This window comes from Thunnus maccoyii, chromosome 5 (assembly GCF_910596095.1).
Source record: "Thunnus maccoyii chromosome 5, fThuMac1.1, whole genome shotgun sequence".
Lineage (NCBI taxonomy): Eukaryota > Metazoa > Chordata > Actinopteri > Scombriformes > Scombridae > Thunnus > Thunnus maccoyii.
Window position 1 is genome coordinate 23,246,857 of NC_056537.1, and position 23,324 is coordinate 23,270,180.

At 43.6% G+C, this 23,324-nt stretch overlaps 1 protein-coding gene across 6 annotated transcripts in view; it reads left to right on the plus strand.

Moving 5' to 3' along the window:
* brsk2a (BR serine/threonine kinase 2a) overlaps positions 1-23,324 on the plus strand; it is a 173,582-nt gene that overhangs the window by 145,522 nt on the left and 4,736 nt on the right. For 2 of the 6 annotated variants that reach the window (XM_042412263.1, XM_042412261.1), the window contains 10 exons: positions 1,044-1,075; positions 3,038-3,202; positions 4,359-4,456; positions 5,387-5,549; positions 12,027-12,087; positions 13,521-14,274; positions 14,430-14,478; positions 15,587-15,710; positions 16,896-17,076; positions 18,428-18,517. In XM_042412263.1, the coding sequence (XP_042268197.1) occupies positions 1,044-1,075; positions 3,038-3,202; positions 4,359-4,456; positions 5,387-5,549; positions 12,027-12,087; positions 13,521-14,274; positions 14,430-14,478; positions 15,587-15,710; positions 16,896-17,076; positions 18,428-18,517 (1,717 nt within the window). Of the gene's footprint in view, positions 1-1,043; positions 1,076-2,619; positions 2,716-3,037; positions 3,203-4,358; positions 4,457-5,386; positions 5,550-12,026; positions 12,088-13,520; positions 14,275-14,429; positions 14,479-15,586; positions 15,711-16,895; positions 17,077-18,427; positions 18,518-23,324 lie in introns of those variants that run through there. The other 4 variants (XM_042412264.1, XM_042412262.1, XM_042412265.1 and 1 more) reach the window with 4 other exon arrangements.

Below are 23,324 nucleotides of genomic sequence, written 5' to 3' on the forward strand. Positions count from 1 at the left end.
TGCTGTCACATTTAGAGACTGATTGATGTGGTACTGCATTTCAAACCACATCACTTTTAACCTGCGTGTGATATCGGTCTCTTGCCTCCAGCCCTTCAATAAAAGTGGGAGAGAGTAGGTCACCCACTGGCCTGTGTCTGACAGGCACGGTGTCTCTGTCAATACCATGACCTCTGTGGAAGCAGACAGGAGTCACCTATAGTCAGTAAATGCCCAGCTCTGTGATTGGACTAATATCACACAAAGGCATTCAGCAGTGTTAAAGCACAGAGGTAGATCCTCTGGGATGATGGAATCATCGAGACACTGATGGAGACACATACCCAAGAACTATGCCTGTGAATAAGTGACAGTAATTAGAGCTGCTATGTGAATCTCCTGTGGTTCCACAACAACAGCAGGAGCAAATTAAAAAGTCCCAACAGTGAAATTGATCCTGTTTTCCACTGTGGGCAGTTGAAACACAGTGGAGTCATTTGAACAGACATCTTCCTTTGTTGCCCTTTTACTCACAGTTTCTGTGTCTTTCTGCTTTTCCTTTCTTGGCAAAAGACCATGTTGACAGTGTCGGTGACGAAGTGGCCGCATTAAAAGTGTGATGACAAGAGGAGTATTGAGTGTGTGTTTGTGTGAGTAAGAGAGATGGGAAGAGAATGGGAGATTCCCTTTAGACCAGAGTGCTTGGCAGGGTCAGCAGAGTGTGTGTGAGGGAGATAATATTCTCAGTTTATAGCTCAGTGGTATCACTTCTCTCTCTTTTTACTCTAACTGCCCATCTCTCTATCTCCCTCTTTGCCTCAATATGTGTTTTTGTCCCTTTGGCAGTATTAATATTTGAAGGCCTCATTATTTACTCCCACCTTTCAGCGTACTATATAATTGTGTTTCCATTGAGCCAGTGAGCTCACATTTTACTGAAGCCATAAAGCATTCACATTTTCCTTTATGATTCTGCTGTCTTTGATAATTTTCTTAACATCTAAAAGATTATTAAACTGACTTTGTACTAACCTGCTGTCTTTTTTCTCATGTTTTTTTTACAGTTAGAACAGATCCAGAAGCACACATGGTACATGTAAGTATTCCTCTGTCTTTCTTTCCATTTTACGCCCTCCACTCCTCTTTTCTCCTCTCTTAGCCTATTCTGCCGGGGTTGTAGACCCGAGGGGAGCTACCACATGATAAATGACTTTGAGTTTCAGCCATGTACGCCAGAGTGCATTTGAGCAGGGCATGACTCCGCTCTCAGGGATGTGGGGGTAAATTGGTAGTGCATGAAAGAGGATGTGCAGCATATGGTCAACTGAACAGGGAGGAGTGAAGAGAGAACAAGCAGGGATGTAGCGGGGAATGAACCCACCTAACCTCAGTGTACTCATCGTTTAACTTTTGTAAACTGACATAGATCTTTCGAGAAAATTTGTAGCACAGTTCATAATAAACTGTGTCAGAGTTACATTACTGTGTGAGGAGATATTTTCAAATTGGGGGAAAAAAAGCATGAGCAAAGTTTTTTAAAGATAGTTTGTAAAGGCTAATATATCAGATAATCAGATGATCACCATGAAGTCATGGTGATTTTTTTTCAGGATAGGATTTTAAAAGGTTCTTGCTGTGGAAGAGCAAAGATGAATCATGGTAGGAGGCTGTGAGTCCTGGAAGGGGCTGAGTTATGGTTTCTGTCGGTGTTCTGAAAGATCATGCAAACAGACAGCGAGACTGATAAAAGAAACAAGAGGAGACAAGTGAAGAGCGGGGAGAGAAGACTAATGTAGTATGACTTTTGTCAGTGAGGAAATTGCCTCACTGTCTCTGCATGGCAGGCTGGCTGGCCAAGCGACTGCTGAATGAGCTGAATGAATGAAGGTATGAATGAATGAATGAGAACAGGGTTTTGTCCGACAGATAATATGCTATACCAGAAGCAATGTGTCAGTGGTGTGTAAAAAATGAAATCACACAAACTATAACTTTTATTTGAAATTGAAATGAGGTCAGCCACTCAAGTCAAGTCAATTTTTATTTATCACAATTCACAAATTTTCCTCAGGGGGCCACTGTCATTGTGTTTGTTCAGTAGGTGAATTAGTCAGTGAGCTTCCTAAAATCTTTCAGCAGCAGCTGAGTGCAGCTGTGGTGCTGAAAGGACAGCACCAAAGCCAAACTGTCTTAAACAGGCTTACTAGTGATGGGTTGTGGAATCACTGCCACATGTTATGTGCACATAGTGAAACAGGAAGGGCTGAACAATCACTGCAGATCCACATCACAAGTTGACAATATATAGAAAATGAGAGATTTGTACGATTTTTAATACTTACCTATGGCGTCTACCAATGAATAAAATTAGATTAAGGGGAAGAACTAGAGGTGTTTGCTTATTGACACAACCCTATCGATATAATAGAGTCTGTGTGTATTGGCACCTTTGTAGAAATTGAAGATGGATATATTCTTTGAAACAGACGACTAGAATGTTCCAGAAAATGTTGTCACTGCAGATTAGCTTTTCATTTTAAATCCCAAAGAATATAGGCCTGCTTGTGTACTCCCAAGATACAGAGAGACAAAACAGAGACAGATAAAAGTGACATAACTAGGAGAGTGCCTGGGAAGGAAGAGAGAATAAAGAAGTTTGGAAAAGCAAGGCAGGAGGAGAGAGAGAAGGAGACTGCAAAACGTAACAGGATGACTCAGTCGTCTGTCTGCATTTTGGTGAGCGTGATGACCCCTGTTCACCCACTGAAGCTTACATGCAACATGACTAAACCTGGGGGAAAACACATGATGATGAAAGTTTTAAAATGTGAGGGTCATAATGAGGCCAACATCTTGCCTCAGATAACCAAAAGGCAAACAAACACTCAAAAGTGTTCTTCATTCACTATATAGTCATTAAATGCAGAGAGTGAAATTGTTAATGTCTCTATAAACTATATAATAAAGTTGTTGTACTGTAGAGTAAAATGATTGAAAACTGGTAGGGGTGAAAGTGTCCAACTGTGTCCTTATTTGTGTCGTGATTTTGCTTTCTCAGAGGGGGGAAGAACGAGCCAGAGCCAGAGCAGCCTGTGCCTAGGAAGGTGACCATCCGCAGCCTGCCCTCTGCAGACGACATCGACCCAGACGTACTGGACAGCATGCACTCCCTGGGCTGCTTCAGAGACAAAAACAAACTACTGAAAGACCTGCTCTCAGATGAGTGAGTGAAATGGGAAAGATGCGGGGTGTAGAAGAAAAAGCAGAATATGAAAGTATGAGAAGAATGGAGATGTGTTTGGTGATCGAGGAGAGAAAAATAGAGGATAGAGAAAAAGTGAAGCAGTGTGATGAAATAGGAAATGATAAAAAAAAAAAAAAAAAAGTGGAGAGAAGTAGATGGAGCTGTGCCGTAGTTTCAAGAGCGTGAGAGAGGGGACTGCAAAGGAAGGATGGGTGTGTGGTGTCCGTGTGCACCGACGGCCTTGGTTTCTCCCCGTCTCTTATGAAATCCTGTGAGGCTGTCACTTTAGATGTCAGAAGCCGTACATCACTTAACTGTTATCACACAGCGCTTACACTGCTTGCCACTGGATACATTCCTCTCAAACTGATCCTGGCTTGCACTACGAACAAGCCCCTGGGTCACATTCTTTATGTTCTGCTAGTGATGTTTGCGTCTGTGTTTGTGTTTTCAGTTCAAATATGAATTTATGCTGAGGATATTTGCCCTTCAGTCTTTCTACTAACATAAAAATATAGATGTTTTTTAGTTTCTTTTCTGTTTCCTTTCACTCTATTAAACATTTGTCCAGTCTCGCCCATTTAATATTAAACAAGCTTTTCTCTATCACTTTCCCCGTCTCTTCCGTTTGCCTCCTCTCTCCTGGGAGCATCCAGTAATAATGCTGGACTGGAGGAAAATCAGCGGTCTCTATCTCCCTTCCCCTGGTTCATTTTAGCTGAAGTTGCAGGTCCTTGTCTCTTTGCCTCCTACTGTTTTCCAATCTGTCTTTATTATGGTAGGCCAATCCCTGGGCCTTTTGCATAGAGAAGATTGGCCTAGAGGCTAAAAGATATTAGGCTTCCTGATTTACTGAGAAAGAAAAGGACGAATTTATATGTTTTTGATACTTTCATAAACTTGCTAGCACGCTCTGCATATGGAGATGGAGGCAATACTAAAAAAGAATATGTGCAGAATATTATATGATGGCTTAATGATCTGTAGAACTAAACTTTTGTTTTAATGATGGAAGCTATTTAGTAGCTGTTTCACAGTGAACCCAAAAGTATTAAAAGACATTAATCATAGTGAGGATTTTTACAGTTTAATGCGTTGGTTTTAAGTGCTTGCTTGCATTGTGCCCTCTCTGCAGTGACAACCAAGAAAAGATGATCTACTTCCTCTTACTGGACCGTAAGGAGAGGTACCCCAGTCAGGAGGACCAGAACCTTCCCCCTCGCAATGAGATTGGTGAGGCTCGGACAAACAAGATAAAGAATTTAACATATTAAAATTAATCGAACAACAGCTAAAGAAAAGAGCATAGAGGGAGAAAATAGAACTAAATCTGTAAACACAATATGGCACACAATATGTCTGAACAATACCACTATGTGACTATGGGTCTTTTACTTTAAATGCCTTTTCATCTTGTCATTGAATATACAGCTGTTTACACAGACAAAACAAGCCAATTTAGTTGAGAATAAATACTGCACGAATGTAACTCTTGAATGCTCTTGGTGTCTAAACCGTTTTTACAATGTTTTCCTCCCTCAGAAGAAATTGGATCGTCTCCAGTAGCGGTGGATTGGCTCTCCAGTAGAAAAAGCTTTCTATTTATTGAAAATAGCCAAGCTTCTCAATGAAATATAGTAGCAGAAATAGAAGATGTCAATAGGCCAGAGATTTTTTTTAATTCTAAACTGTCAGCTCCAACTGCCTCGGTTCAGATATTTACCCATCAAAAAAAGGATATTCTCCTATTCATACACCACAACTCTCCGCAGATTTCCACCCACAGGAATCTGAGTGCAGACAGAGATGCTTGACTTAGACTTCTGCCAGGGTTATTTTCTGACACCAGCACTGCAATAGGAGGAGTATTATGCGCAAATGTATGTGTGTGTGCGCGCTGAGAGATACCGACATTTTGATGAATAGACTCCCTCTTCAGTGAATGTGATACAGTCAATACAGTGGCCATTAGTTCAAGGTCTGGGAGGAAGCCATTACTTATTCACTATTAGTTAAAATGTCAATGTGATCAGCGTTAAACATCACTCAAACATTTACAAATGCTCGCAATGCACAAAACCGCTCAACACCTGGAAATGCACACATTAACGCAAAGGTGCACTGTGTTGATTCTGAATCGATCTGTCTCGCTGTTGTGCACAGATCCTCCAAGGAAGCGGGTGGACTCTCCCATGTTGAACCGTCATGGCAAGAGGAGACCAGAGAGGAAGTCCATGGAGGTCCTCAGTGTCACAGACGGAGGCTCGCCCGTACCAGCTAGGAGGGCTATCGACATGACACAGCACGGACAAAGGTACGTGTGGAGGTGAAACAGGTTTTTTTTATATTAAAGTTCAAGTTAAATCTAATTTTCAAATGTAAAATATAGAGAAAGACATCTCTGTGTGAGTGTTTGCATACATGCTGTTTGTGTGAGTTGATTCAGTGTGGAGGATCTCGCGGCCCAGTGGTCTTTCAGCAGGTCTGACAGCTCTGGTGTCAGCAGGTTAAATTGTGGACAAACATAAACAGAGACTGACGCTCTGCTCGCTTTGTCTCCTGTCTCACTGTAGTAAATCAGTGTACAGTAAAAGCTTGGATATTCCTGATGCCAGTACAAAATGCAGCAAAGAAGAAAGGTATTCACTTGCCACTCACTCCTCACGCCATCCTCTTGTTCTATGTCTCACCCCCATGCAAGGAGACGTCCATGGCAGGAGAAAGATGCAGTGTTGCTTGCTGTGGAAAGGATGCTTTGTTTAAATGGCTCATGCAGCATGTGACACCACCACAAGTTTAATCTAATGAGCTATAAATCGTCTGAAAAAGCAAAGTAAGAAGCTTGCTCCGACAGAGTCAACAGTTTTGGTGTGGCAGTTCCTAAAGTTTGACTTGACTCTATTAATTAACTTAATTTTCCAAGCGAAGAAGACTGCACATTTGCAATTCACAGCCTTAATATCTACACCCCAACCTCCCTCCTTTTCCGGTGTGAGCTCAATTATCTCTTCTTTTCATAATCTGAATGCATTGATAATCAGTTTCCCCCCCCCCCCCTATTCTGTGTCCCACTTTCTCCGGATGCAGAACATTTCTTCTATTTTAAAAATGTTCAAGTCAAGCCAGAACCACAACCCCACAAGGCACAGCGGACTGATTTAAAATTTCCTCATCTTATTTCAACAACCAATATATCATCACACCACACATTTCTGCTCACAGGCAGTGACATTTGTGACAGCGGGGAAGATTGAATCTGAGGGGGTGATAACCTGATCTGCCTAATGATAGGCAGATTGGCAGAGAGTGCTGGGAAAAGCTTTCAGAGGTATAGAGCATAAATGCAGAGGCAGCGAGTAATGTAGCAGATAAAAGATATATGGTTATAAAATTGAATATTCATCCAAATGCCGGATGCTTTAAGAAATCCTCACCCCAGCAGTTTGGCAACAACAAGAATTTATTTCCCACTTCTTTGAACTTCATGTCAATGGGGGAAGCCACTTCAGAAGTTTTAAATCCACTTCAAGAGCTCCCACCTCTAAACACTTCTGCTTAATTCTTCTTGTCCTCTGGTGCCTCTGAATTTCAGTTTAAGATTCATCTTCTTGTGTTTCATCGCCTCTACTCCACTCCTTCATCCCTCCAGGCGATTCGAGTCTTACCTCGTCTTTTTTTTTTTTTTTTAAAGGTTGCTTTAGTTTAGAAGCTGCCTTCGCCTGCCCTTCGCTCTGACTCATCCATTTCAATCAACCCTAGAATCCCCAAATAGGCCAGTTTACAATAACTTTATTGAGCATTAATAATACCTTCCTAAGCAGCGTCAACACTGGTTCATATTTCATATGCAGCTGAATGGCGTACATCATAAAGGGCACTGAGATGAGTGCTCTGAACCTGTAGGTTTACTCATATAAATCTCAATAAGAGGACACATCCAGCGAGCATCATATAAAATAGATTTGTGTCTGAATCCTACATATATCATCAGGAGTGGCAGTCATTAAAAAAAAGCTCCCCTGCATCTTTCTTCCATGCAACTTAAAATCAGTGTGTTTGTTTATACCCCTCCACCCAAATCTCTTTCAGGGGCTCCTCCCTACTCTTTCATATCTCCCCTCTCTCTCTCGCTCTTTCTCTCTCTCCTGTGGTCCCTTGTGTGCGGCTGACCTTCAGTCCCAAACGCCCCCCTCTGTTAGTATGGAATTGCTATGCTAATGTGGAAATGCTGGTAGTTTTTCTCTGTCTGGCTTCCTATCAGCTGTGGTGGGTTGGAGGTGGGGGAGTTTTATACCACAGCCCCTCCGCCTCCAAATCAAATCGAATCTCTCTCTTGCTATACGTCTCTTTCCCCCCACTGCAATTCATAGCTCTCCAGCTGATCAGTGGGGGGAAAAAGATGATGGTAACAAAGTCTCTGTGAATCTGGATTTTGTTGTGTTTTTGAACTCCTCTGCCTTTTATCACGTCCTTGTGTGCGCTTTGTTTGATCATGTGCGTGCTTGTGTGTGTATAGATGCTGGTGTTGGGGATGCACATGCGTAGCAGAATAACGTCCAAAGATTTGACTGACTTTCTCTGAACCTAACCTTATCTTTCCCCGACAGCAAACTTTTGTCGACAGCACAGAAGATTCATAGAACTTCAGATCAGAGGGTGTCAGAGAGAGGACTGACTTTGAAACATGTGTTTTGACAGGATACATTTCCACCAGCGTAAATGGTGGAAGAGAGAGGGGAAAGGGGTTTTATCTAAAATTACACAACAAAAATGCCCGAACCTCAATCCTTATCCAGTATTTTGCCTCACATATCTCGCATAGGCAGTTACAATCTGAGCAACTGCCCAGGCTGCATTTTCATACATGTGATTGGTGATTTGACTGCTCCTGTGAAGAATAATTGAATAGATTTGGGATAAATGCGTCTTTAGCCGTGTTGCACAGAAATACACATGGAGACATTCTCACATGAATGCCCGTTTCATTCTTTATATACCCAAAAGTGTCTTAAAAAGATCTTTAAAGCTAAACTCAAAGCATAAGAAATCCCACTGATTTAATTTTATATCTTAACAGCATGCCAGGAGAAATGAAGGGAGGTTAATGATATGTAAATGAAATATGGAAAAGTGCTGCAGTGTGAAGAAGAGAATATCAATTGATTTTTTTTTTTTTTCCTTTACAGATCTGCTCTAGTTGCTTGATGCAGTTTGAATGTGTTGGGTTAGTGTGAGCGGTCTTAATAAGTCAGGCTCTCATGCTAATTATTGACTCTAATTTATTTAAGAGGCTCAAATGAGCACAAATAAAGCACCTTTAACACTGATCTCTACAGCAGAAACTGCAGGGGTCTTACTACATTTAGAAATTTGAGGAGTTGAGCTGTGAATATTAATGCAGAGTCCTGAGGGAGTTTTCAGGGCTCAGAAAAGGAAATGAATTTAAACAGTGTGTTGATTTATATGAATATCTACTTCGCGAAGAGGAACTCCATTGGCAGGCCAAAGTCAATATAGAGGAGGGAGAGGGGCAAAAAGAGAACTTTCTCCACTTGCCTTAAATCATGCTAGCAGAGCAGTAGCATGGATTTGGCAGTGTTATTTGTTCACCGTATGACTCCTGGCACCATCCATTTCATTTTGCTTCGGTTTCGTTTTATTTCAGTCCATGCCCTCATCTCAGAGCCTCTTGTCATTGTTCCACTCCCCACAGTCCAACATTAGACCCCCACGGGTGCTTTGGATGGGTCTCTGACACAGCCGGTGGTCACACACTGAGGACATGGGGACTCTTCCAAAACAGGCTTATGGGAAATATTAGCTTGAGGACTAATGGATAATAGAAAGACTAGAATGGGTAGCCACACACAGACACACAGACATGTACATACGCCGCTGCATGCACATGCATGGGTGTAAGTACACATATAGTAAAGGGTGAGTTCACTTAAATTACAAAAAATAAGCTAAACTTTTTTTATGTACTTTCAGTGGTGTTAAGCCATGCAGATAGTTTAGGTTTTATTTGTCCAGGTTTTGAAAACTATTTCAGAGATTTCTGCCTCCATTACAAAACAATGGAGGTGAATAGAATTTTACTGTGGCGCTCACAGCATAGAACAAGAGTCTACAGCCATGCTAGCGGCTCTGTGAGGCTATACTTTAGCACAGTGGTGCTTTGGTCTAAATGTTAATGTCAGCATACTTACATGCTGATGTTTAGCAGGTGTAGTGTTTACCATGTTTACCAACTTAGTTTAGTGTGTAAGCATGTTAACATTTGCTAAATAGTACTAAGCACAAAGTACAGCTGAGACTGATTAGTTTGTTTGTGAAGCAATTTGTTAAGGTTTTTTGAAAAGTGATGTATAAATTAAGTTTTTTATTATTAGTATTTATTATAGTTTTGCATGTATTTGGTCATGAACCAAAGTAAATGACAAATTAAAATATTGACCCAAGGATGCTACTATAAGAAAAGTGAATGGATCACCAAAGTTGTTACAATAAACTTTTTTCACAGCAGATGTTCTGACCTTTCAATGCAGGAAAAGCACAGGTGTGAATGATAACATTAACAATGGCTCTATTAAATTAAATGTCCCAGTGAGCCATGTCAGTGAGTGAGCACGCTTAATACCAGAGCCCAGGAACTGGCTCACCTAAATAAAATGCAGCCATCATTAATTTTATTCTTTCCACCTGTGTTTTTCCTGCTTTGACAGGTTAAAATGTCTGCCATGAAAATGGTCTATTTATCCCGATGGGGACATGACATAAAGCCATAGCTAAAAACACCTACACCTAGCAATGCTAAAAGTGCCTACAGCTCTTGCTGTGAACAGCTTTAAATGGAACTACTTACCTAACTATCTGCATGGATAGAAACCTTTTTTGTAATTTGGGTGAACTGACCCTTTAGAGCATTTTGACAGAAAAAAATAAAATGCCAGAGTAGCTTCCTGGCTACAGCATCTCCTCTCCTACTTATTTACTACACGGCTTCTTTGTATCCATGTGATGAATGATAAATGATGAGTTACTTGTGTGTGCTGTTAACTATAAATAAAACACTCGTCAACAATTATTCATTGTCTCTTGGAAGCAAGGGTGAGCCTCTGACAACCCATTACTGTACAGCATAACCATCTGTAACATTAGCTTTATAGACCTGCGGGTCCAACACTAACAGATGCAGATTGCCTCTAACAATATGCTCATTATGGCCCGAGGACACAGTGTTTTGGCCACGTTTAGATGAAGTACAGTTGGCTATGTGCGCACAAGCACTGTAGTGAGCAACTGCGGTCATGTCTCAGTGGACTGTAGGACTTAAATGTAAATGATAGCAACTGTCTGGTCAGCTGCTCACTGAAACAAGAAATCCTAGCCAACGTGGTCTCAACATCGCCTACTCATGTGTGCATGAGTGTGTGCAATAAATACACTCATAGAAGGGCCTGTGAGAGAATTACAGAAATAGCTTAGGAGTGGGTGTTTCTATATTTTCGTCGCTCTCATGGTAGCTGGTAATGTTGCTTCTCTTCTGTTCTGTTTGTGTGTCTATGCCTTTCAGGAGACGATTCTTGCTCCAGTATCAGTTCTTTTTTTAGGTGGCTGTAAATTAAAAGCTCAACTGAACCCAAATAAGTGCTTCTACCCTTAGAAGATACATGCTTATCCTGATACAGACTTCTTGTTATGACAGTACCCGTATTATTTTATGGCTACTAGCCATAACAACAGTTGTGTGTCCATGTATGGATGCCTTTGTGGTCCTGTGGGACTGCTCCAGCATCAAGAAGGAACATCAGTCTCCATTACTCCATCGCTCGCTCCCATCCTTCATTCTTCCACCCTTCCCCTCATTTCCTCTGTTACTGCTAAACTCCCTCATTCTCCTCTCCCATTTGTCCATGAGGTCTTCCTCTTCAACCAAGCAAGTTGAAAAACACTGTCCTTGCTGTTAACTATCTCTTAATCTTTTAAAAGAGAGACAAAATATCTGTAGGCTTGGCCACATGTTCATGAATGCATCAATGCTGAAATGTAGAAAAAAAGAGAGGAAGAGGAGGAGGGGGGTATTATTAGATTGAATGACAAAAAGGAACAGTGTTGTGACAGTGAGCAGCTGGTGTTTCCGAGTGTTGACAGGCGCTGTTTTTGTGTGTTTGTGTGTATGTACGTGTGTGCATGCACGCTTGATGGAGACAGATTGTCCTGTGATTGTTCATTTCTGAGCGGGGCTCTGCTCATAGGGGTTATTGACAGCATCTGCGGGGAAAAGAAAAACATGACAAATGGCACTCAACCAAATGTCCCACTTCATCCCCCCTCAAGATATTTAGTACTGATCCAGTGCAAAGGCTGAAAAAGTCAACATGTTTTGTTTATTAGAAAACTATAGACAAGGCAGAAAGCTAATTTGAATGCTAATCTGTGGAAAGTAACATATAGATTTCCAAGAGAAGCTGCAGTCAAATCAACGCATTTGAAACCGAAATTTCAGCTTAATTGGTTTGAGACAAATTGCTGGGAGTCAATGCTAGTAATTTCTGTTAAAAAGTAATTGCTATTACTGTGTGTCGTAGTGCTTTGTGTGATCAGTTCTTGTGTTTGCGAGGGGCTTCATAGAAACTCTGTGCTTAATATGGTATTATACCATATGCTGTAGTGCTTTCTAACCATGTGCAACATGTAACCTCCAAGCTCTCACTTCCACCTGTGTTAACTGAAACATGTAACATGATCCCACAAATTACTTCTGCCTGTGTGTGTGTGTTCTTGCGTGTTTGTCCCATAGGTCGCGGTCTATTAGCGGAGCCTCCTCTGGCCTCTCCACCAGCCCTCTCAGCAGCCCACGGGTAAGTCACAACCCTCAGAACCTTTCCAAATACACACACACACACATACATATACAACACACACCTCTTGACCCAGTTCTCAGGTATCTAGTTGTTCACCTTCAGGGATAACAACCATCCGACTACTGCTGATCCCCTTTTATTGCTGTCTTCTTATTGCTCTTTATGTCAGCAAGAGAAAATAAAGACTACAGCTCCATCGCAGGGGCTTCTGACCTTTAACAAAGCACAGCAACTGCACCATGACAGCAATACTACTCTATCGCTCTGCAAATGCAATATAGTTTTACTGATCCACTATATTATAAGTCTGAGATATGGTATATTTTTCCAGTCCTTGTTTTAATCCACTGCTCAGATCTGCCTTTGCGTTTTGAGGAAACAGATCCTCATTATGTCCATATAGCTTTTATCATCCTGTTAACTCCCAGTAAAACATATTGATGAGCACATACAGGGGACGTGACAGCAAAGTTTCTCCTCTTTCAAAGCCCAAAGTCTCTTCTCTCTCCATCCTCTCTGCTTATTATCCCTCTTTCTGTTTTCTGTGGCCTGAGCTCTGTTGAAATCCAGCTCAGGGAATGCTTCAGAAAATCCCACTTTTGCTTTGCTTAGATCAGGGGAGCTTGTAGTAAACTTTTCCAGCTGACTAACCTGAGAAGGCTTGAGATTAGCCAGGATCCTAAGACGAGCTCCTCGCAGCACACAGGTTCTTTAAGGCTGATCTGAAAGGGAAATTGATTTCTCAGACCTTGCCAAAGCCTGGATTGTGCTTCTCAGCAAGAGGCTCCGTGTAGAGTTATTTTCTCAAATTTGTGTCTGGAAAAAGGTGTCCAGGGGAAATAGTTTATCAATCTACCATTGTGGCCACAATTTCACCATTACAAATCAGACAGATCAATAAACCTATCTGGAAACTGGAAATTTTACAGCAGAGCTACCATAACCTTGCCCCTACTGTTATTGAGATGGCACAAACTGTCTTCAAAGCTGGCCTCATGTCTCTCACACTTGTCTGTGTGCGCTTGCTTTTCTGGTTCCTGTATGTTTTATTTAATAAGTCCACCTTTTTTATGTCTGTTGTTTGGATTTTTTAAAAATGTGTGTATTGCTTGCTGATCTTGTTGTTCCCATTTCATTTTTGCCTTGTTTTATTTTGTCACTGAATGGTATAACTGCATGTTTTTGTCTTTTTTGTCTTTCTTTTTTCCTCCATCTCTCCTGTGTATGTACACATCTCACTTGTCTCTGTATTCTTTGGCTGCCTCTACTTCTGACTTGTTTTTTCCACCACGCTTTTTTTCTTGCTTCATCTATGTGCTTGTGTGCCTGCATGTGTCCCCATGTGTTTTTCTTTGTTTTCTTTTCCTCCTCCACCTGCTCTGGCTCTCGGCTGTATTGTGCTGTGTCCTCACACTGTCCTCGAACTCTAGCCTGTCAGAAAGTTTGGTGTACCGCCTCAGTCCCCAGACTTGCCACAGTCCCCCAACACCAGCCCCTGCCCATCCCCTGAACCCATTCCAAATTGCACAGGCCCGCGTATCTCCACCCCCAACTCACTCTCTCCAAACAGTGAGCCCCTGCCAGCAGCACTTAACAAGACACAGACACTCCCCGCCAAGCCCAAAGTTGCCCCAAAGCCTCTCCAAGCCACACGATCCAACCCACTTCCAGAAACCTCCCCAGATCCAGCATCTGCCGCCAAATCAGAGCCTTCAACTCCCTGCCAGCTCCCATCACAGTCACCCTCTGCACCCCCCACCCCCACCTCCCCATCCTCCCCTTCCCCAATCCCCATTTCTCCCATCCCAAACAGCCCCCAGGTACGGCGCTCCCATTTTGCTGCCAACCCCCAACTCTCTGTGCCCTTCAGCCCAGTGGTGCCCCTGTCGCCCATCCGGCTGCACCACTTTCACCCCGTGGCACCAGCGCCTTCTTCATTCACTGACCACCCACCCAAATCTATCCCCCTAATACAGGTTACCCCTCACCCCTCCCCTCGAGGCAGCCCCCTCCCCACCCCAAAGGGCACTCCAGTGCACACTCCCAAGGACAGCCCGGCTGGGACCCCCACCCCAACGCCGCCCCCCAGCCCCTCCATCGGAGGCATGCCATGGAGGACGCGCCTCAACTCCATCAAGAACAGCTTCCTGGGCTCACCACGCTTCCACCGCAGGAAACTCCAAGGTACTGAAATTGTATTGTAAGTTTTTTTGGTAAACACTGAATAATATGTAATATTTTGTTATTTTCACTTCGCCCAAAAATCCTATTGTACCGACTAGTGTGATCTTTTGGTCTTTCTTTGAGCCTTTGTCTCACCTTTGGCCCTGCTTCCACAGTTCCCACACAAGAGGAGATGTCCAGCCTCACACCAGAGTCTTCCCCAGAGTGAGTAGATGCTGTACTTTTTTCTAAGCCACCACGACTATCATAACTATGCATAACCTATCAGCCCCTCAGTCACTGGCTCAAACAGGCTCACTCTTGATAGCATAATGTTTTGGAAAGTATTACATCTATGAATGTTTAATTTTTGCCTGCTGAGTTCCCTGTAATGACCTCAAGTCTGGTCGGGCTTGGAGAAACAGCACCGTAGCAGGAGGTAGTGGTTTGGTTATGAGGGAGGGAAGGTAGCCTGTGTGATGTTGCTAAGCTCCCAGGGGCCTGATAACTCAAGGTTGGCCTAGATATGCCTGTTTGGTGGGCTGGCTGTTTGGCTTGGCCATTTCCACCTGGCTAGGAAGAACATCCAGGCTGGAAGGAATTGGAGAGTTGGCTGAAAAAAAAGACCTTCTCTTAACTGGATCTCAGGAATACACAATCACACACCCGATGTAACCAGCTTGTTACTGCAGAACAATGCACCCTTTAATGTCACTGCAGTCATTACAGAATTATTTAAGTCTTCATATTGAATAAGTATTTATTTATATTTATGGGGTGATCTGGGAGTGTATCTCTCATTGCTGAAGTGCAAGTGTTGCAAATCCATCAACATTTTCAAGAAAGTTATGAAATATTAATATGCCAGAAAACAGGAGTCCATATGGCCTATTAGTGGGTTTAGGAACACCTGGGCTGAGGCCAGCAGTGAATTCATCTACCTCTGCCCCTTCTGGACCTACAGTTCTGTTCACAGAGAGGCTCAATTATCTCTTTCTCTCTCTCTCTCTCTCTCTCTCTCTCTCTCTCACACACACACACATACACACTTACATATACCCAGTTGCACAGAAGGTGAAATGTCAGAAAACTTTCCTTCCCTTCACAGTCTTAGCTCATTTCCCTCGGGGTATCCTACATTTGCTTCTCTCCACTTCCCCAGAGCTGCAGCGAGAGCGAGAGCTTTCTTTCTCTCTCTGCATTTCACCTGTTCTCCATTTTCCCAGATGGATGTGTAGAACAAGAAAACAAAAAGGCTGGCAGGAAGAAAAATGGAAGGACAAAAATTACAGCTGACCATCTTTTTTTTTCTTCTTCTTGTCTCTCCTCACAGACTTGCCAAAAAATCCTGGTTTGGTAACTTCATCAACCTGGAAAAAGAGGAGCAGATCTTCATTGTCATCAAAGACAAGCCTCTCAGCTCCATCAAGGCAGACATCGTTCAAGCATTTCTCTCGGTACACATTGCTTAATTCCTTTATTTTTCTCTTCCTCCGCTCCCCCCACACCTACCCTTTTCCCATCTGCTCCCTGCCCCCTGCACCCCAACTGTTCTCTCTATATCTGGTTATGTGTGCATCTAGCAGTATTACCTGTGTACCTGCTGTCTGTTGCAGGACATTTCCAACAGCAGTGGTGATTGGCTATGCTACAGTAGGAGGCAGGCTCTCTCTTAGTGTTTGCTAACATGCTTCTGATTTATGTAGCAATTCAGTAAACTGCTTGTGTTCAGCGCTTCTATTTTTCTCTCTGACTGCAGACTCACTCGAGGTCAATAGAAAATCAACAGAGGGCATTGATCATTAGCATATAGATGCTTTGCTCTCAATACCGTGTATTGAGCATGTGTGTATGTGTGTGTGTGGTGTGTGTGTGTGTTGATGCATATTTAGATGTGTAGTGAGAGAAACTGAGAAAAGTGTAGATTATATCTGTCTGTGTGGTGTGTTCATAATAGTGTAGATGTACAAATATATGCAGCAATGCAGGCAACATCAGGGTTTCTCAGTAAGCGCTGCAGTATCTGTATCAACAAACATTCAACAGTGTTAGTTGATATTCAGTGTACATAATTGAACAGAACCTGTCCTCACCCCAGTTAGATTTAACAAAGTCTAAGTAAATGCAAACTCTGCCAGTTCAGGTCAATGTCAAATCTGTTTCCCCGTCCCTGGAGGTAGCTATTTTCTCCTCTGGGTTATGCTAGCTGGTATCCCAGACAGGAGATTGGCACCTGAATCAGTGGAATTATACCTCTCAGCACACTCACATTAATGGAATGTCAACCCCTCTCCAGCACTATGGCAAAACGTGACAATTTCAGAGCTCTCCTGTTCATTGGGCATACAAATTCATTTTAGGTGGGAGAGTGCAATGTTGTTGGATGATTCAAGATTACATTCGCTTAAGTCTCCCTGGCATGCATGGCTACTCCCCAAGGCATTAATCTCCTTAGAGTTTCAACTGTGGCTCGTAGTATGTGGAGGGTATTTTAATGAGGGTTTATTCACCTTGTCATTTGCAAGGTGTGGGAGAAAAATTAAACATCAATGCTCCCTATGTGTAATCCTATTACTCCCCTCTTTCTACTACTTATTTTTATTCCTATCTCTGCCTCTTTGTCAACTTTTTTTTCCTCCCAGATCCCCAGCCTGAGCCACAGTGTGATATCTCAGACCAGTTTCCGAGCAGAGTACAAGTCCACAGCCGGCCCTACAGTCTTCCAGAAGCCGGTCAAATTCCAGGTGGATATCACCTACACGGAGAGCACAGCTGCCACCAAGGAGAATGGCATCTACTCTGTCACCTTCACCCTGCTCTCAGGTCAGGACACATGCTTAGAGTTACTATCCATCTACAAATGTTCTTATCCTGCATACATTTGATAAAAGCATGGTCCACCATAAACAGGTCACCAGTTTATTAAAGGGCTAATAGATACACATAGACAGACCATTTACATTCATATCTATGGGAAATTGAATGTCTATGGTTCACCAGACCTGCATGTGTTTGGGCTGTTGGAGCATCTAGAGGAAACCCACACAAACACAGAACATGCAAATTGTGCACAAGTAATGAAAAACAATGCATGAATTGATACTTGGATGAAACACAAAGCAGGTGGTCCTGTTGTACAGGTAGGCTGAGTACTGTCTACAAGAGGAGGAATTCATTCCCCCAAAAAATCAAGGCACTATGCTTCATATTAGTGCTTCAACAAAGAGGGATGCCTTGGATTTTGAGGGGGAATGAACTTTTCTTGCTTGTAGACAAACAAAAATGGTCACCAGTCTATGAGGCAACAGTGCTGACCACCAATCCACCTTGCCAGTGCACAGAGTTCCATACAGTATTATGTTGTCTTGAATAGCCATTCGTTTGTATCATCATACTCACAGAGGGTTGGGGAAATTCAAGCTCAAAAGACATTTATCAAAGTGTGAAAAGGGCATTCCTTATATGTAGAGAGGGACAATGTGACACCTCTAACTAATGAAATGACACAGTGGAAAACATCTTTGTATCCAGCTAACAAATAAACCAGAAATGCTGTTTCCAGAGGTGGGTGTTTTCAAACTCTGCAAAAAAACACTGCAAAAAAAGGATTTTCAAAGTTCTTGCAGTTCTGAATGCTTGATAAGATTTTCCTCGAACCTCCCTGAGCGCAACAAGATGAGGTCTGGCTATGCAAGATTACATACTATGCAGTCATGCGTGCATGCTTAGTCTCACAGAAACACATGCATTCTCTCTTTCACTCTCTTTCTGTCACATGCAAATACACACAGTCACACACACACACACATGTACACAAATGGGGGCACATCTGAACGGGGTGTAATAGTGGCTGTTTGGAGCCTGCTGGTTCTTCCATGTCACTGACCATGTACTGTACACAACAGGAACCCATAGTAGCACACTCTGGCCTCCATTTATCATCTCAGGGTTTCTCTCCTGCAGCTTTTCCAGCTCACATTTCAAAGCATGCTCTTGTGTGTGTGTTCTTTCCCTGCCCTCACCTTTACTTTTTTCCTCTCTTAATTATTCCATCTACATATTTTCTATGCACTCTGCTGCCTTCCTTCATCCTGCTGCCTGTGTATACTGATGTGACTGATTATGCCAATAATTCCTCTATGTTGTTCGAATGTTGTCGTGTGCCCATGTTCAGGACCCAGCCGGCGCTTTAAGCGAGTAGTGGAGACGATTCAGAGCCAGTTGTTAAGCACACATGACCAGCCTGGAGTCCAACAGCTGTCTGGTGAGTAAGACCTCCTCTTTTTCAAAAAACAAAATATTCAAAACCTCTTCACCTTTACCCCTACCGCCTCATCAGCCCATCCCACCCCCTGACAAACCACTCTCACCGCTGAACCTAAGCTATATCCTACCCTCTGTTCAGGTTACTGCCTGATGAATTAACACGGACGACATCCATACTTGAGACGTTTTATTTGGACAACTGATGAACCAGCTAGACAGCTTGACAGACTGGAACTTGACTGACCATATTCTGCATGACACAATATGATACCTTCTACGATAACCTAATCACTGTGCATGTAGACATACATATAAATAGTCCCTGGACATTCCGCTCACATGACATCTCCCCTCCTTTGATTTGTGGACATAGATGTATGCAGGTAATTACAGATATCTTGCAGTGTCCGTTCTTCAAGTAACTAAACAATATGGACAGGTAAATAATCACAGCAAATAGTAATTAACCTGTGTAAGCCCCAAGTCCTAACAGTGTAGGTTACATACTCAGCAACTTATATAACACATTCAGTGACGCTTCATATGCAGGTCTCTTGTAAACAATGTAGTAAAGTAAACAACACACATCGACATTTTTTTTCTTTTCAACCTTGTCCTTAACCAGAGGTTATGGGGTAGACTGCCCAGTCACCTCCATAGCTGCCGGAGTTTAGTCTGCTCCATTTTAGCGAGCTATGCATCAAGTAAATAAAAAGTCTTTAAACTTTTAAGGCAGATGGATGACTCTTCCCCCGGAAGTCACCCTAGCTTGGTGACTTCCAGGGGAAGAAGTCCCACAGGTTCAGTTAGAACAGTCTCTCTGACAGGTGAATTCGGAGGTGAGAGCTGGGGTGGTGATGGTTGTTCTCTCACCTGTGTGCTCTCTGTCTCACCCAGTTGTCAAATAGAAAGAAAGGTTGGGTGGCACCTGTTCCTCCGCAGGGTTCAGTGGTCTGTCTGGATCAGGTAGGACCTCAGAGCTGGGTGTGGTTGTTGAACTGTCCCTGCTGTCGTCCAGCCATCTCATCGCCAAGTTTCACTGCCGCGCTCTCGTCTGAGAGAACTGAGAGGTGGGAGTGCTCTGATGCCGTGGTTCCTGTTGTAGACGCACCTGTAGCCCTCTTTCACCTCGGCATCAGCTTTATGCACCTTTGTGATGTCCGGCCACCTTGGAGACAGCACTTTGTCGACTGTCGCACCATTGTCTTAATCTGACGGTGCAGCATCAACTGTGCAGTACTGGCATCCTTGGCTTGTAGCGGTGTAGCTCTGTAGCTCATGAGGGCAAGGAACGGGTCAGCATGCCAGAGAATCCTTTTCGCCATCTGCACTGCTCTTTCAGCCTCACCATTGGATTAAGGATAGTGAGGGCTGGAAATGATGTGTTAAGCCACAGAAAGACTTTTCACTCCTTACTTGAATTGAATTGTCCTCCATTGTCTGTGTGTAGCTCGTCCAGACACCCCCACCTGGCAAAGATGTTCTTCAGCCATGCACAGGTGGTCTCACTCGTCACATCAGGTAGATGAGCTATTTCTAGATAGCGAGAAAAATCAGTCAGTGACAATCAAGTAGTTCTGTTTTGCATATTCAGAGATGTCTGCTCCGATCTTTTGCCAGGGCCTTGGCGGTAGCGGTGTTGTCATGAGAGGCTCCTTCCTCTGTGTTGGTCTGGTCTGCATGCATTCAGGGCACTTTGTCACCAGGTCTTGGATCTCGTTCTCCAGCCCGGGCCACCACACACTCACGCGTGCCCTTTTGCAACACTTGGTGATGCCCTGGTGCCCATAATGCAAACAGCGGAGTATGTCACCCCTCAACCTGTGTGGGATGACGATGCGATCCCCATACAACACAAGTCCCTTTGAGGTTGACAGGCTATTACCCTACTGGTGGTTTGCTTTGGCTTGTACTGGAATGCTACTCACATACTTTGGCTATCCCTGGGTCACCAATCTGCTCACCACTTGCAGGTCGTAGTCTGTGCTCATCCTCTGCTTGATCCGTTCCAGTTTGGAGGGTGACACGGGCCATGCTGTGTGAGCTGCATCTTCAAACATTGAATGCTCACAGGTTAGTTCTGACACTTCACTCTGCATTACTGGTAATGGCTGTCTGGTTGGTGTGTCAGCTACTGTCAGTGTGTTCTCTGGCACATACTCTGCAGTAGAGTTGTATCTCATCAGACGCATGAGCAGGTGCTGCCACCTCAGGGGAACTGTGTGGAGGTCTTTGTTGTTGATCAGAGGGACCAACAGTTTGTGGTCTGTGTGAACTGTGAAGTTTTCTAGGCCATACAGGTAAGTGGAGAATCTCTCACAGGCCCAAACTACTGCTTGGCACTCTTTCTCTATCTGTGCATATCGCTTTTCAGCATCAGTCAGTGTTGTCAAACAGAATGCTACTGGTTTTAGTCCATCAGCATGTTGTGGCTGTGGCAGTACACCACCCAGCCCGTAGTTGCTTGCATCTGTGCTCACAATTGTGGGTTTGTTTACATCACAGAATGTAAGAATGAGTGCGGTGGAGATGAGTTGCTTTACCTTGTTGAACGCATTGGCAGGTATCTCCCCAGGTAATGGACCATACCCAGGAACCTCCACAGGCCTGGCATGTCACCTGGTGGCTCTAGCTCTGTAATGGTGCTTACTTATGAGGGGTCTGGCCAGATACTGTCTCCATCAACGTGGTACCCCAAGTAGTTCAACTGTTTTTGGCGCAGGCAGCACTTTTTGTCACTGAGCTTCAAGCCTGTGCTCTCCAGGATCCGCAGGACACTTTGGAGTCTCTCCTCATGCTCCTTCTCATCCCTGCCGTAGATGAGGATATCGTCCATGTAGCCCCTTGAAAAAATGTCTCCCCATGGGTGTGATGAAGGTGGTCAATTTGGCTGTCTCACTCTAGAAGAGTCTTCCAAAAGCTGCTTGCCACATCAAGCAGGGAAAACACACAGGATTCTGCCAGCTGTGGCAGTATGTCCTCTACAGTAGGTAAAACGAACCTCTCCCTCTTCACAGCCATTCATTGTAAGTCAACACAGATCGTCACCTCAGCTGTTTTCTTAGGGACTGGGACCATGGGGGCGCACCGCTCTGTTGGCTCCTCGATCTCCTCGATGACACCACATTTGACCATCCATTCCAGCTCTGCTTTGACGTTGAGGAACAAGGGGGCAGACATTCTGATAAAAGTACTTTTTTGACTTTTTTGACAGGCTTAATCTTTAAGAGGCCCAGATCTGTACTAAATGTGCCTTGAATTTCGTCCACCTTTTCACCAGCCCAATTGCCACTGCAACATTACAGACTAAGAGGTTGTTGCCATTAGTTGCTTTGATCACAAGGATAGCGAACTTGTATTGCTGGCCTCAGTACTTTGTTAAAATAGTGAATAATCCTAAACAGTCGAGCTTACTCCAGGGCTGTCGAAAGCCATGTCATCTTTGGCTAAATGAGGCAGGCGTCTGAGCTTGTGGTAGGTGTCATCTGATATCACACTGGTGTCTCTACCTGTGTGATATCACAGGTAGAGACACCAGATATCTTGAAGGTTACAGGAGTGTCACTGATATTTAGTTTTGTCCATGGTGTATTGGATTCTGCGATGTACATGTACGTTATTTTGATTTCATCTAGAAAACGTACACCACTGTGACTGGCCTCCTGCTCTGATGTTGTCATCTCATTCACTCTCACAGAACAACACACGATGGTTAAGTGCCCAATCATCTGGCAATTTCTGCACTGTCAATTTCTGGCTGCACAGTGTGTATGCTTGGGGTGTTCCTTACCACACCAAAAGCACTTTGTTAGCCTTCCACCTCAATCGTGGTGCCCCGTCGTGTGAAAACCGACACTGTTCTGTGTCTTTCCCCTTCCTCTATGCTGCTGAGGAGGTGCTGCGCATACACATCTTTGCGCCACTTCGCTGAGGTAACTAGCATCAGCCGTGCTAGCCTAGCCTGTTGGCTAACTTGCCCCTTAACCTGCTTTGACCGTCTCACTCTGTCTCCACTAGTCTTTCCAACATTAGGTCAGCTGTCAACTATAGCTTTTCTAACAATTCCTTGTCTAGAATCCCAATGTCTAATTTATTCAGAATATTCTCTATTTTCGCTGAACTGAACTGGCAGGTCTTGGCTAGCTCATAGAGCATGCAAATATATTCCTCAGCTGATTCACCTTGCTTTTGTGCCCTGAGGTAAAAACAGGCCCTTTCGTGGATAACATTCATTTTTGGTACAAAGTAGTTATTTAACTTTCCCAAGACTTTCTCAAAGTGGTCATCAGCTTCCTCTTCCCCGGACACAAAAGCGTTGAAACCTTGTTCAGCTTCCTTGCCTAGTGCATAACCTGTACATCTCCAGTCTCCATGTTTAGCTTAGTAGCCATATGGTACCTCTGAAACCATTGCCACCACTCTGACAACTGCTCCGATTGAGTAAAATCCAAGTTTTCAGGAGGGTCAAACTTTGCCTTGATCCAGTCAAACTCGCCTGACCATATCCTGCATGACACAATATGATACCCTCTATGATAGCCTAATCACTGCACATATAGACATACACATAAATAGTCCCTGGACATTCCACTCATGTGACATCCTTCTCTTCCTGTGCTTGAAATCCCTGAGCCACTCTCTCTCACTTTCTCAAAACGGCTTCCTTGCATGCATCCGTCCACACCTCACTGCCATGAAAAGGTGGGAGTTGCTCTCAAGCACCGACTGCAGGTCAAATGTTGTCTTGTTGCCCTGGCAGTGAAGATTAGAGTCGAGTTGGGGTAAGCTGATTCGCATTCTGTTAC